Raw genomic sequence first — 14,770 nt, 5'->3', positions numbered from 1 at the left:
TAAAGTGACCAGTGCTGGCGATTCAAAGCCTCTGTACATGGGCTGACACAGGAGGCAATTATTGTGAACGAATCATTGGTTACCATAATTGCCTGCTTGTTACAAGAGGTTAAAGCTATTTACATGCATTGGGATGGTTGATTGCTAGAGTGATCAGCTGTCCCCATACACATTCATCTTTTCTGGCCAGCAGATCCCTGTTTAGAACAATGATTTAGGTGACTGCAACTGCTGAAAAAGCGCTTGCGCAACCATCGGCTGACTGAAAGCACATTTTCACTTGGCCATTATCCGGAAGGAGCATCCCAACTAGGTCTATATGAAAACTCTGAATAAAACTAGGTCTATATGTAAACACTGAATAAAATCTTAGTGGGATTTTCAATACACTACTCACTTCATCTTCAACCAATGCTCTCCTCTGTGCCGTCCAGTTATAATCAGGGTAATGTGCTATTGTGGTTGCACTACCAAAGTCACACAGTTTAATAGTTCCTTGGTTACCTATCAGCAAATTTTCCACCTGTAAAACACAAAAAAAAAAAAAAAAAAAATATATATGTTAACACACTATAGATTTTTTGTAATTAGCTAATGCTGCATCTCCGTACCAAGTTGTTAAAGGTTAATTGTTACATATAGGTTACAAAAAACAGACATACAAATAAATTATCTATGAATGTACTATGTAAAAAGACCCTGAAGAGTAAGTATAAACCCACTCAGTGTACATAAATACACCAAATACCGAAAATGAACTGAGATTAAACGGAGGAAGGCATCGCCAAAACGCGCGTCGGGGTACTGTCACGGCGGACAGGATATCGGATACACAGAAAAATAAACAAACAAGTATCTAGGCAAGAAGCTGGGGATCAGGGTCACCTCCTGACACTTCCCTACCAGCTTTCCCTATACTGCTATGCCCACGTTCAGACCCTTAAGGTGGGAATAACGCGTCTTCATGCCTGGGCTGCAAATACCCTAAAATCCCTAAGATGGTGAAGGGGAATAGAGCCAGCCTGCTCCCTCAGAACCTGGAGGGGGACAGGCGTCTCTCTAACAGCCTAGACAGCAAACAACAAGAAAACAACCAACTTATCTTTTCTAAACAGGAAAAGCCAATCCTTCCTTCCTTTCACAGAGCCAGACAGAAGCTATAACCCGCAGGGAACACTGGGAGTGGGTATAATTTAAACCAACAACCCCACCCAGTGCACCTGAAGGGAGGCGGATCTAGCTCGATTCCAAAACAAAACGACTAGACACGTGCTGCTAATCTGGTAGACCTCCGCACGTAGCCCGAGTAGGGCATGACAGGTATGTGGCTCTCCTGAGGTGGATATCCCCAATACAATGGGTATGCATTTATACTATGTCTTTGTGGTTTTTAGGGATGTGGCTATCGGCCCTGGTCTTTGATTATACCTACTTAGGTCATTTTTTTGTGACCATTTATTGATGTGGTGATCTATCTTTCATTACATTCTTTACATGCATTTGCACTTTACATCCTTTTCGATGTTTTATGTCTTTATACATACATATCAATTGGGGTCACGGATTTATACACAGCATTAAGTAAGCTGCTTTACTTTTTTGTCTCCATTCCTCTACTCCACTACCTTATTCTATTTGATTTACTAGTGCTGACATACCTCCTCAGGTGTAGTAATTTATTATCTGTTGTATCATGTGATAAAGGATTTATTTTTTGATGATATACCCATTTAATCTCAGTTCATTTTCGGTATTTCAAGTTGTTAAAGGGTTACTTACTTCAGCAAATGCCATCTATTACCCAATACAGGGGTGCACAACCCGGGGCCCGCATGAGGCCCCCAGAGCCAAGGTTTGCGGCTCTCGTCCTCCTGGACGTCCACGTATGATCAGCTGTGTTTCTGCCCGCAGCGCCTGCACTGTAGCAGGAGCAGGACGGTCCCGGATGATGAGAGCAGGGGAGCCGAGGAGAAGGCAGAAGCAGTGTATCAGCGCTTCTGCCCTCTCCTCAGACAGCGGCGCACATGCAGGGTAGACCCAGCTTGGGGGAAGAGGAGCGCAGTGCTGCAGGGTCAGAAGACCTTATCAGCTCTGCCTGTGTACAATGCCCCCACAGCAGGCAGGTTTCCCCTGTAACTGGCGCTCCTTTGGATCCCCCAGTTACAGTGGAAATAGAGCAAAAAAAAAATCTGTGTCCCCAAAGGTCTTTCATTGACCACTTGGGGACAAATTATGTGGGGAAAAAAAAATATATATAAAAAAATTAAGCTTAAAAAATTATAGTAAAAGCAAAGTAAAAGCAAAAAAATAATAAAAAAAATAAAATATAAAATATGATGTGGCAAAAAAATTGAAAATTCAAAGAAAAAAATAAAATAAAATAAAAAAATTGCAACATAGAGTGTTCACTGTCCCCTAACAGTCTTTTTATGATCCCTTGGAGGGACATTATGCGGTACAAATATATAAAAATTGAAATAAGCTCTGTGAGCTGACACTGTGCACTGCGATACACCGCCGACAGCAGGATGAAGAGAATCGCGATAGTGAGGAGCGGTGGCGTCCAGGAGCAGGAGAGGCAAGTGAGTTTTTTTATTTTATTTGTGCTGGGGGCCGATAAGATGGCTGACTGTTTGGGGGCCGATAAGATGGCTGACTGTTTGGGGGGTTGATCTGAGGCATTGGGGGTCTGATCTGAGGTCTGATTGGGGCTGTCAGCTGAGGTCTGATTAACATTGGGGGTCTGATTGCTGGTCTGACCTGAGGTGTAATGGAAAAAAATAATTTGTTTTATTGTTTTCCCTCTAAAACCTAGGGGCGTCTTATAGGGCAAAAAATACGGTAATTATAATAATTTATTTTGGTGTCAGTTTGCATATTTGGTGTCAGTTTATAAAAATGTTTTGTACAGTTTCCCCCAAATAAAACAAAAAAATATATTATAAGACCCTATGTGTCAAGTGAAAAATTGTTGCAAAAATTATTTTGGTAGTCACAACACAAAAAAGTTACAACCGTTCGAATCACTACGTGCGCTAAATCACAAAAGAAAGTGTCAGTTCAGGCCTGGCTATTAAAGGGAACCTGTCGTCAATTTTATGCAGACCTCACTTAGGGTCACATAAAATAGTGACAGAAATGCTGAATCCAGCTAAAAGTAAGTGATTGCTGAGAACAGCATCATAACCATTACAGCCCAGGCCTTGAGAAGAGTCAGATCTACCTGAGAAGAGTCCTGGTTATTCCTAATCTCCTGCTGATGATTGGCAGTTCTCTCCTAGAGAGAAAGGGAGAAAACTAGGTAGAAGACTGTCAGTCATCAGCAGGTGGGCAGGAATCATAAATAGCCAGGACTCTTCTCAGGTGGCCGTGACTCTTTTCCAGGCCCAGTCTGCAATGATTGTTATGTTGGTTCTCGGCAACCACTTACTTTTAGCTTAGAAATGACAGACCGCTGAAATCATCTCGCCTGTCTCTACTTTATACTAACGTTAGTATGGGCTGCATAAAGATGATGACAGGTTCCCTTTAAAGTCTTAACCAATAAGCGCTTCCCCCACTAGTAAGGGAAAAAGCTTACTATTTATTGCATGGCGTCGGTAACTGGCAGGAGGTGGTAATAACCAGAGAGCGCCATCCTCTGCAGTGAGGGAAATCAATGGTTTATGAATAGGTGGTAGGATGGAAGGAAATGTCGCCACTTTTTCTGTAAAAATTACTTTTAACAAAGTTCCCCGAAACAGAAGATTCATACTTACCTGCTTCATGCCGCCCTAGCCCCCTCTGCCTCCATCTTCTGGTCCCCGCACTGTTTACACCTGTCAGTACATGGCCATGGTCACATCTGCAGCTCCAGTCAATGACTGGCTTCAGCAGTGACATACTGCTTGTGGCCACATCACCGCTGAAGCCAGTAATTGGCTGGAGAGGTGCACGTGACCATGGCCATGTAGTGCCAAGTAAAAACAGCATGGGGAGCAGGCAAGTGTAACTCTTCGGTTTCAGGGGCCATGCTGCAAGAACTTGTTAAAAATTAATTTTTACTGGGAAATCCCTTTAAGCCCCTATTATACTGCGAGATATTCAGGTCAATTACTGGGAACAAGTGTCCATAAGAGCGCTCATTCATGATAACTGGCATGATCGTGCCGCACACCTCTCTGTGTAATCAGGGTGTGCTACTGATAATCCATATAACTAAATGAAGGAGGAATGACTGTGATAGCGATCATTCCTCCCCAGTCACTTTAAATTTTATTTTTTGTGCCAATGCGGCCCTCAGACCAAAAAAAAGGTTGTGCACCCCTGACATATCATTAATATTACCCCAACCAATCAGAGGGGATATCTCACCTCTGTCTATCAAAGGGTGGGGGTGAGGATTGGTTTCTGCACTTCTGGTGATTATGTGAAGATATGCATTTAGACATAGGAATAAAGTGGCATGCACAAACTCTGCCCACGTTGATTTTTTTATTTTTAGGAGACTTTGTGCATCTCAGGCTTTTCGCAATGAACAGTTAACTGTATACATTTTAAGGGGTTATCCCACAAACAGCAGTTATCACCTACACACAGGATAGGCGTTACATTTCAGGCCACGGGCCGTCCAATTGATCAGATGGCAGCATTTCCAAGAACAGGGCTCCATAAGTGCACTGTATGAATGTCAGTCCAGCACTCCATTCACTTCTACGGGACTCATAAAACGTTATCTATGTCAGTCCCATAGACGTGTGCAGAGTGGGTATTCATACTTTCTAAACCTCATAGATAATGTACATGTGTCAGGCTCCAGTAAAGTATGTCAGTTACACTCCTGTAATATCTATCCCTTATCTAATATGTACAGGCTTGTTCCTGGAAACGTCAGATCAAAGGAGGGTAAAGTATAGAAAATGCAAGAGAGCTGACTGTAAGAGGTAATACATATATAATAGGTAATACATATAACAGCAATACTTTACACACATCATGGACTTTAATACCATCATGCAGCCACATTATTACCCATGGTTATGCAGCGCGGGGTTTGGTTTGCATATCTCTTCCAGTTTTATTTTGTACTCAATAGCAGAAATTGGGTACATTTTTGGTAACTAATTTACTCATGAGATTTTTTTCTTTTATATGTGTTGCCTGTCCACAGTAGTCTGTTCCCCAACTAATAGGACATCACCCAACTAGTTTTTACAACATTGTAGATAAGACGACATGTAAAGGCCACTTACCTGATGATTTCAGCTATGGAGTATAAAACAAGGTAAAGAAATACATTACAATGTTCTGTAGAATAACTTGAAGTAACTGCATTATTACGACTGGCCATGTATTTACCTTGAGATCTCTGTGGATTATAGGAGGTTTCTGCTTATGCATATGCTGGACTGCTCGACAGGTTTGGTAAAAAATCTTCAATATAGTATCACATGACAAAGGACCTTTACTTTCAGCTTTGTTTAGGAATTCTACAAGTTGTCCTATTAAAAAAAAAAACAAAAAAAAACACAACACAAAAAGAGTGAAATAAAAAGCGCTGCATGATGTACCGTGTTCTCCGCCAAATCCCCAGCACCCTTCTGATGGACGGATGTTCTCACCTTTGCATAATTCTGTAAGAAGCAGAAATTCCCCTTGGCCTGTATCAGATTCCTCTTTTCCAATCGATGCAGCCGAGCAGAACTGGACGATGTTTGGGTGGCCAGATAACTTTTTCTATGCACAATATCTTAAGGAACATATATAGTGAATAAATGCACTTTTTTATTTTTTAGAGCCTCCCTATGACAGAAGACCTTAAAGGGCTAATATGGATATGTTAAATTATTCCCCATTACATCGGTTGGGGCCCTACCACTGTACTTGGCTTTCTGTGGCACTCACATACGCCCATAGTATAAAAATATATTCCCCATACAGCAAAACGGAAAAAAGCGTCCAACTGGACGATTCGCAGTTTTTGGTCGGTTCATAAAAAAAAAAAAAAAAAAAAAAAGTCACACACCCCAGAATGGTATCAATTAAAAGTTCAGATTGCCCTCATGAGCCCCCATACAGCTCCGTACACATAATTACAAAAGTTATAGTGGTCAAAATATAGCAACAAAAAATAAAACGAGATTTTTGTATAACTTACCAGTAAAATCTCTTTCTCGCTCTTTCCTTGGGGGACACAGAAGACCTTGGGTATAGCTCATCTCCATAGGAGGCGTGACACTAAGTGAAAACTGTTAAGCCCCTCCTCCACAGCTATACCCTCAGCCTGGAGAGAGAGACTGCCAGTTGCGTGTCCAAGCAGTGAGAAAAGGCAAAGTCCAACAAGGAACCAACAAGCCAACTACCCAACGGGTAACAAAAACTCGGAAAACGCACAGAGAAAAAACAATTAATGGGTGGGTGCTGTGTCCCCCAAGGAAAGAGCGAGAAAGAGATTTTACTGGTAAGTTATACAAAAATCTCGTTTTCTCGCCCAGTTTCCTTGGGGGACACAGAAGACCTTGGGACGTTCAAAAGCAGTCCAAAAGGGGGAGGGACCACAACACCAAGGCGAAGCACCCGAAAGGCATCAATGAACCGCCGCCTGTAAACCCAGGCGGGGTAAGGCAGCATCTGCCAAAGTCAGAGTATGCACCCTGTAGAACTCAGAAAGGCGTGCAAGGCAGACCTGTGGCCACCGTGCCCAAATGCACGGCCGAAGCCCAATGCCTCCGGCCCAGGAGGCACCGACCGCTCTGGTGAAAGGAACGGTGACACCAAAGACAGAATCCTGCCCTAGGTGCGGTAACCTCAGCAATAGCCAACCTGATCAAGCGGAGGAAAACCACCGTGGAGTCTGCCAACCCTATGCACAGACCTCCTGGAAACCCAAGAGGCCGAACGACTGCAAGAGTCGGAGATCTCCAAGTAAACAACGGCCAGGCCCAAACAACGTCCAAATAGGTGAGGTGTTGAAGCGAAGGCAACACCACCTTCAGAAGGAAGGAAGGAAGGAAGAAAGAAACGAGATGCAGAACAGCCCTGTCCTGGAAAGGACAGAAAACTCATAACAAAAAAAGGGGGCCATGCCGGCACCCGTCAGAGACACGACTGATACGGAACACAACCGTACAGGACAGAAGGATAGAGTGAACTCCTGTAACAGCTCCAAGGGCAAGATTGGAGCGCCGAGAGCTCTGGATATAGTCCCCAGGGCGGTACCGAAGGACAGCACAGAGGAACCAAAGAGCCACTCCGAGGAAGAAGGTCTTGGCAGGCCCAGAGGGTCGGGAACGCTGGAAGAGGAAGAACAGCGCCGACACTTGACACCTCAACCAAAAGACAGAACCATGGGGAAAGAACTTCAGAGTGGGGAATGCACAGCTTTCCACAGAACCCCAGACAAAAAACCCTAAATCTTACGACAGAACCTGGACGAGACACAGCCAGGAGTGGACAGCAGTGAACCCGCTGGAGTCGCCTGGCAAGCAGGCGAAACCCAATGAGAACAGGCGCAGACCAGTAACACGGGCAGAAGGGTCGACAAAACTAGCCCCGTCGGCCCCGAACAACGTTGACCCGCATCCACCCGAATGGGGAGCAGAAGGACAGATGCAAAGACCCAAAAGGATCCGCCAGACGCCAGGAGAAGGCAGGCTAAAGACCATGCTGATGTAACCACGTTGAACAGCCCCTGTGTGGGATCAAAGGACAATCTGAACCGAAAAGGTAGTCCCCCCAAGTTACCGAGAAGGTAAGTCTACATCAGGACCATCGTCTTAGAACGGGCCACGCAATCTGCACCCAGCGGGAGGACAGAACGCGGTAGACTCGGTAAATAAGCACACAGCTAATACAGCCAGCGCGAACAAGGGAGACAGTACGAGGCCAAAAGGAACACCGGAACCATCCACAGGAACAACCAGGCTCACCCCAGAGGGGAGGACAGTGAAAACACAGCCTCCGTAGTCTTGTGGGAAGCCACATCGGAGTGATCTGTATAGAGCGGGAGCCAAACAAAGCCGGCGAAAAGAGGCAGTCGAGACAGAGGCCGACATAACACCCTCCAACCGAAAGGAGGAGGAGTGGGCAACAGGGAAGCCATAAGACAGCTCAAAAACAGAACCCGCTACACTGTGAGACGCCCGGTCCACCGCCTCGCAGAAGGCGAATACCTTGAAGAACCCAAGGCGGAGGTCCTCCGGACCTGGGTAATCCAGCACCCAAGAGAAGTTGGGTGACCGTCCCGAGAAGAGCAGCCCGAACCCGGCAGCAGATCAGACAGAAAGCGTAGAGGCGCCAAGAGGAAGGACTCATACCACACTGCATCCGAAGAGGAGGAAATTGCGGCAGGCAAGGGAACCGCAGTCCTGACAGCGCCAATGAAGAATTCGAGAGGCCCCGCAGACAACAGCACTCTCGACCATGGGACCACTAGCGCAGGGAAGCAATGCTGCAGAAGGACGCAAAGGGCATGCATCTAGGACCCACGAACACTCCCTGGAATGAAAGGCCAACTAAATGAATGAGCACCACCCAGCTCGGTGCAGCAGAGAGAAATAGAGCCTGTCCGGTCAAGAGGACAGAAGGAACTCCCTAGGGACGAGTGCAAGGCTGGCGGCAAGCATCGGCTCCCAAGAAACAAAGGTATGCCGCAGGAAGCAGGTGAGGCATACGAACGAGCAGCCCCGCAAGCAGCGAGAAGGCCAACCCACCTAGAAAAAAGGGGGGCTCGTCCCAGAGCGCCACAGCATGTACGGAATCGCAAAGTGCAACCTGAAAGGGAGCTATGCACAAAACCAGTATAGCATGCGACGGAACGCAATCAGTCCACCCCGAAAGGGGGGAAATTGTACCTGGCCAACTACAGTTGGCAAGAGTGCAAAGACCGGTCCCAAAAGGGAGTGATGCCTAAGGCCGAACCTACTTCAGAGAAGCAGGACATACCCTATAAACCAGCAGGAATGCAGGAGGTCCATCTAGTGAAAGGGGAACATGCACAGGGTATCCTAGCATTAAATGAGTGTGCAATAATACACCCAACACTGAACTCAGCGAGAGAGTAACTACTCTGCCAATGAATGGGGACATGTACAAGTCCAGCCCAGCCACATAAGGACAGCCGTGAATCCCAGGAGCGTGCCAAATTCTGCCCTTGAAGTGAGAAGTGGTCACGCACAAGGCCAGCACCGTATCCAATGGAAGTGCAAGCGTTCCACCCATGATAGAGGGCCATTCTCATGGCCAGCAATGTATCCGGTGAGTGTAGCACACCGCCCAGAAAAAGGGGGTAAAGCACATGGCCAGCATCTCCTCCAGGGAGAGTGCGAGCACACCGCCATGCATGGGAGTCATACACATGGCCAGCAACGTACTGGCGAGAGACAACCACAGTCACTAAGAACGCGTGCATGTCGCCTGAGGAAGGAAGGCATGCCCCTGGCTGGCAGCGAATCCAGCAAGAGTGCGTACACTGCCTACGGAAGAGGAGTCATGCCCATGGCCGACAGCGGATCCAGCGAGAGTGCAAGCACCCTGCCATGTATGGGGTACATGCACGTGGCCAGCAACGTACCTGCGAGGAAACACCCAAAGACAGAGGGATGTATGTATGCTGTCTGAGGGAAGGAGGCATACCTAAGGCCGGCAGGGAATCCAATGAGAGTGCAGCATACCGCCTAAGAAAAGGCCGGCAGCGCAATCAGTGAGAGTGCAGCACAATAACATAGTACATAAGTACATCATAGCACATCAGCGAGAGTGCAGCATAATAACATAGTACATAAGTACATCATAGCACATCAGCGCCGCCTGGAAGGGGGTCGTGCACACAGCCAGTACCGTATCCGGTGAAAGTGCAGTATCCCGCCTAAAAAAGGGGGGATGCACATGATCGGCATCAGATCCAGTGAGAGTGCTGCGTTCCGCCCAGGAAGGGGGTCACGCACATGGCCGGCAGCGAATCCAGTGAGTGCAGCGTTCCGCCCACGGAAGGGGGTCACGCACATGGCCGGCAGCAAATCCAGAGAGTGCAGCGTTCCACCTATGGAAGGGGGTCGTGCAGAAGGCCAGCACCGTATCCGGTGAAGGTGCAGCATTCCGCCCAAGAAGGGGGTCATGCACATGGCCAGCCAGGGAGAGTGCAGCAGCCCGCCTAGGAGGGGGGGGGGGGAATGCACATGGCAGGCACCATAACTGGAGAGACGATGAATGCTGCCTACAGAGGGCCGAATGCACTTGGCCAGCGCCGTATCCTGGAAGAGGCAAGAAAAACGCCTAAAAGGGGAAATGCCCTAGCAGCGACGCAGGCTGGGAGCGCAACACCATGCCGCCTGTGGAAGGAGGTCATGCAGACATGCAGCATTACTGATGAGGCTGCAGCGTCAAGCGCAGCCCAATAGAAATCATGATCTATTATTTTTATTTCATATTTTTTTTTATTTTTATTTTTTTCCAACTCAGCCTCTGAGGCTAAAGGGGAGCCACCATATAGGGGCCCTGAGAAAAAAATGGGGGCCAACTATACAGACCCAATTTTGGGAGCCGGCCTGCACCCAAAGGGTTAACAGGGATCCGGCCTGGAGGGCGGCGTGCGATCCCCTGGGGGCGGAGGAACCTCCAGGCGGGAAAATTCGCGCCTGGAGAAGTTCCCGCCCCCTCCACCAGAGACCGGAAGATTGCGGCCTAGTAGGCCGCGAAGCCGGGGGCTAAATTGCGGCCCCCGGCCCGTCATACCGCCGGGACCTGGGGCGGAACGGCGCTTCAAACCGGCCGCGGGAGCCCACCCCGCGGGCCGGTCGGGATTGCGGCACAGCAGGCCGAAGCCTGGGACCAAGTAGCGGAGCCCCGCCGACCGCCACCTGCTGGGCATAGCCCAATGCCGGCCGCGGGAGCCCACCCCGCCGGCCAGAAGAGATAGGGGCCCGGAATGGCGGTTCGCCGGCGCGGGAGCCCACCCGGCCGGCCGGAGAGACAGGACTGGAATGGTGGCTCGCTGGCCGCGGGAGCCCACCCCGCCTGCCGGAAGTAAGGAGGCCTGGAATGGCGGACCGCCGCGGGAGCCGCGGAACCTAAAATCTTTTGCGGCGCCCGGCCGCACCGGAATATTAGTGCTGACCGGACCGGAGCCCGTGATGAACCAGGGGCAGCAAGGCGCGGGCCCTGTGGCCCTGAAGCAGTGGCCGGTAAGAGGGAGGGGGACCCTGAGACCGGGTCTGTGAGGGTGGGAATCCTGCCTAACCCCTACGTCAGGGGCAGCTAGGTCTGCAGCTCCCCAGGCATTCTTCTTGCAGGAAGAAGGGTGCCATGTCCTATGGGAGCAAAATGTCGCCCTGTGGCAGCCAGGGGCCAGCCTAGGGCTAGCAGGGACAAAAGGGTCCAGAGGCCCTGTCAGTATGGGAGTCAGGCACGCAGGAGACCGGGGTGGGGTGAGGGGTGAGGGGGGGGACGTAGGGCTGGAGAAGCCAATCTCTCACCATAGCCGTCTTCACCCTCGGTCCGTTCCAGCAGGGTCGCCCCTTCAGCTACTGGCACCGTAGTGGCAGGACGCTGGAAGAGGGACTTGGCGTGCGGGCGACCCTTGTGCTGGCGGGATGTAGGGGAGCTGGGCTGCCCTGATCCACCTTGCCTTCTGTGGGGGAGGCAGCAGTGCGGATGACCGGCACTGGCGCAGCTCGACCCCGGGAGAAACAGAGAGGTCTAGTGCGTCTCTGTTGTCCCTGATGATCTGGAACAAAAAGAAAAGAAAAAAGTAAAAATCAAAATTTAAAACAAGGGGAAAACAGCCCTGCAGTAGCAGGGAGTGTCTTGCCTCCTTGGACACTAAGCAAAAACTGGCAGTCTCTCTCTCCAGGCTGAGGGTATAGCTGTGGAGGAGGGGCTTAACAGTTTTCACTTAGTGTCACGCCTCCTATGGAGATGAGCTATACCCAAGGTCTTCTGTGTCCCCCAAGGAAACTGGGCGAGAAAACATTTTTTTCCCCCCACTTTTAAATTTTTATGTTACTATCAAAAACGCAAGAAAAACTATACATATAAAAGGTATCGCCGGATTCACACTGACTTGTAGAATAAAAGTAACTGGCCAGTTTTATCGCACATCGAATGTCGCAAATAAAAAAAAACTTAAAACTGTGGTGGAATTGCTTTTTTATTTTATTTATTTTTATTTCAACCCATTTGGAATTTTTTACCGCTTCACACTTCATCATATGCAATATGAAATTGTGGCATTGGAAAGTACAACTTGTCCCGCAAAAAATAAGCCCTCATATGGCTATGTGTACAGACAATAAAAAAGTTATGGCTCTGGGAAGGCAGGGAGAGCAAAACGAAAATACAAAATAAAAAAAAAAATTCTATAAATTTATTTTGTTTAAAAGCCTCCAGGAGTGAAAAGGTTAAGGATAATGATCAGTTAAAAAAAAATATGCTAAACATTTGCCTTTCTGAAGAATAAAAAAATTAAAATAAAAATATTTAAAAAAAAAAGTCTGTTAGGCCATTTTTACAATTTTGACCCGCATTGGGGGAGACTCATCATCTCTCTTCTCCAGTCCTCTGGTGAAAAAAAAAAAAGTGCTTGCGACTTTTTAAACACAACTGCGACCAATACTGTAGAACAGCCCTCCAAGTAGTGCAGAGATGCCAAGACAATAAGCAGCAAGAATGCACGGCACTGTAATTACCCGGAACTCTGCCAAGTGTAGAGAATGGGAATCAGCCCTCCACAAGCTCAAACACGGATATCAGCAGAAGCCTCGGTGTGATGAGAAACGGTTTGGCGCTGTGTATTGTATGTACTTTATTCCTACTGATCCTGTTTGTCAGAGTGACCTGCTGCTGTATACAGACATCTGCGATTAGGATTGAATATTCCTAGCATGAGAGTTGCAAATAGTCCATAAGGCTGCACATGACCCCTATGCAGTCAACCTTGGATGGTTGAACTCACAGTGTGGACACTGTCATTTAATGACCGCAACAGCCCCTTAGGACTCATGCACACGACCGTTGTGTGCATCCGTGTCCGTTGTTCCGTTTTCCGTGATTTTCTGTGGACCTATTGACTTTCAATGGGTCAGTTGAAAATTAGGAAAATGCACCGTTGTTCATCTGCGTCCGTGATCCGTGTTTCCTGTCCGTCAAAAAAAATAGAACAGCGGTTCGCGGACCCATGCAAGTCAATCGGTCCGTGAAAAAACACGGATGCACACAAGATTGTCATCCGCGTCAGTAGGCTACTTTCATACAGACGGATCCAAAGATCCGTCTGCATAAAAGATTTTTCGTGAAAACTCAGATCCGACAGTATATTCTAACACAGAGGCGTTCCCATAGTGATGGGGACGCTTCAAGTTAGAATATACTACGAACTGTGTACATGACTGCCCCCTGCTGCACCTGAGGGGTTAATTGTGCTTATCATAGGCCCCTGTAAGAGATCAGGGCTTGCCAGGCAGCAGACCCCCCCCTCTACTGTATTAATGTCATTGGTGGCCAGTGCGGCCCCCCCCCCATCATTGGTGGCAGCGGAGAGTTCCGATCGGAGTCCCAGTTTAATCGCTGGGGCTCCGATCGGTAACCATGGCAACCAGGACGCTACTGCAGTCCTGGCTGACATGGTTACTCAGCAATATTAGAAGAATTATACTTACCTGCTGCACTGTCTGTGACCGGCCGGGCGCTCCTCCTACTGGTAAGTGACATATCTGTGCTTTAAACAATGCACCGCACAGACCTGTCACTTACCAGTAGGAGGAGCGCCCGGTCGGTCACAGACAGCGCAGCAGGTGAGTATAATTCTTCTAATATTGCTAAGTAACCATGGCAGCCAGGACTGCAGTAGAGTCCTGGTTGCCATGGTTACCGATTGGAGCCCCAGCGATTAAACTGGGTCTCCGATCGGAACTCTCCGCCGCCACCAATGATGGGGGGGGGAGGCCGCACTGGCCACCAATGAAATTAATACAGAAGAGGGAGGGAGGGAAGGCCGCACTGGCCACCAATGAATTTAAAACTGGGGAGAGAGGGGGGTCTGCCCCCTGCTGCCTGGCAGCCCCTGATCTCTTACAGGGGGCTATGATACGCTCAATTAACCCCTCAGGTGCGGCACCTGAGGGGTTAATTGCGCGGATCACAGCCCCCTGTAAGAGATCGGATGCTGCCAGGCAGCAGGGGGCAGTCATGTACACAGTTTTTAGTATATTCTAACTTGAAGCGTCCCCATCACCATGGGAACGCCTCTGTGTTAGAATATACTGTCGGATATGAGTTTTCACGATGTAACTCAAATCCGATGGTATATTCTAACATATAGGCGTTCCTATGGTGATGGGGACGCTTCAAGTTAAAATATACCATCGGATTGGAGAAAACTCCGATAGGGACTCCTGACTTTACATTGAAAGTCAATGGGGGACGGATCCGTTTGCAATTGCACCATATTGTGTCAACGCCAAATGTATCTGTCTCCATTGACTTGCATTGTAAGTCAGGACGGATCCGTTTGGCTCCGCATCCGGATCGTTCATGTCTGGTGATCCTCCAAAAATCACAGAAGACACACGGAAGAAAAAACGGACACGGATCACGGAACAACGGAACCCAGTTTTGCGGACCGTGAAAAAATACTGTTGTGTGCACGAGGCCTTAGACAGATTTTATTGTGCTATTATTTTAGACAGTTTTTATTGTGTTTTTACAATATGAATATATCCTCCCTTATTGCATTTTGGCAGAAATAAAAGATTTAGATATCTTTGGTGCTGTATACTTGAGAGCCATAGCCATTGTA

General features: G+C 48.2%; 1 protein-coding gene across 1 annotated transcript in view; it reads right to left on the bottom strand.

Annotated features, from left to right (window-relative positions):
* Window positions 1-14,770, bottom strand: part of GAK (cyclin G associated kinase) — a 102,055-nt gene that overhangs the window by 68,860 nt on the left and 18,425 nt on the right. The window contains exons 4-6 of the mRNA XM_044269079.1: window positions 5,601-5,715; window positions 5,338-5,480; window positions 398-523 (exon numbers count right to left, since the gene is read on the bottom strand). Of these exons, the coding sequence (XP_044125014.1) occupies window positions 398-523; window positions 5,338-5,480; window positions 5,601-5,715 (384 nt within the window). The remainder of the gene's footprint in view (window positions 1-397; window positions 524-5,337; window positions 5,481-5,600; window positions 5,716-14,770) is intronic.

Source organism: Bufo gargarizans, chromosome 1, assembly GCF_014858855.1.
Source record: "Bufo gargarizans isolate SCDJY-AF-19 chromosome 1, ASM1485885v1, whole genome shotgun sequence".
Lineage (NCBI taxonomy): Eukaryota > Metazoa > Chordata > Amphibia > Anura > Bufonidae > Bufo > Bufo gargarizans.
This window is presented reverse-complemented; position numbering and strand designations above follow the sequence as displayed.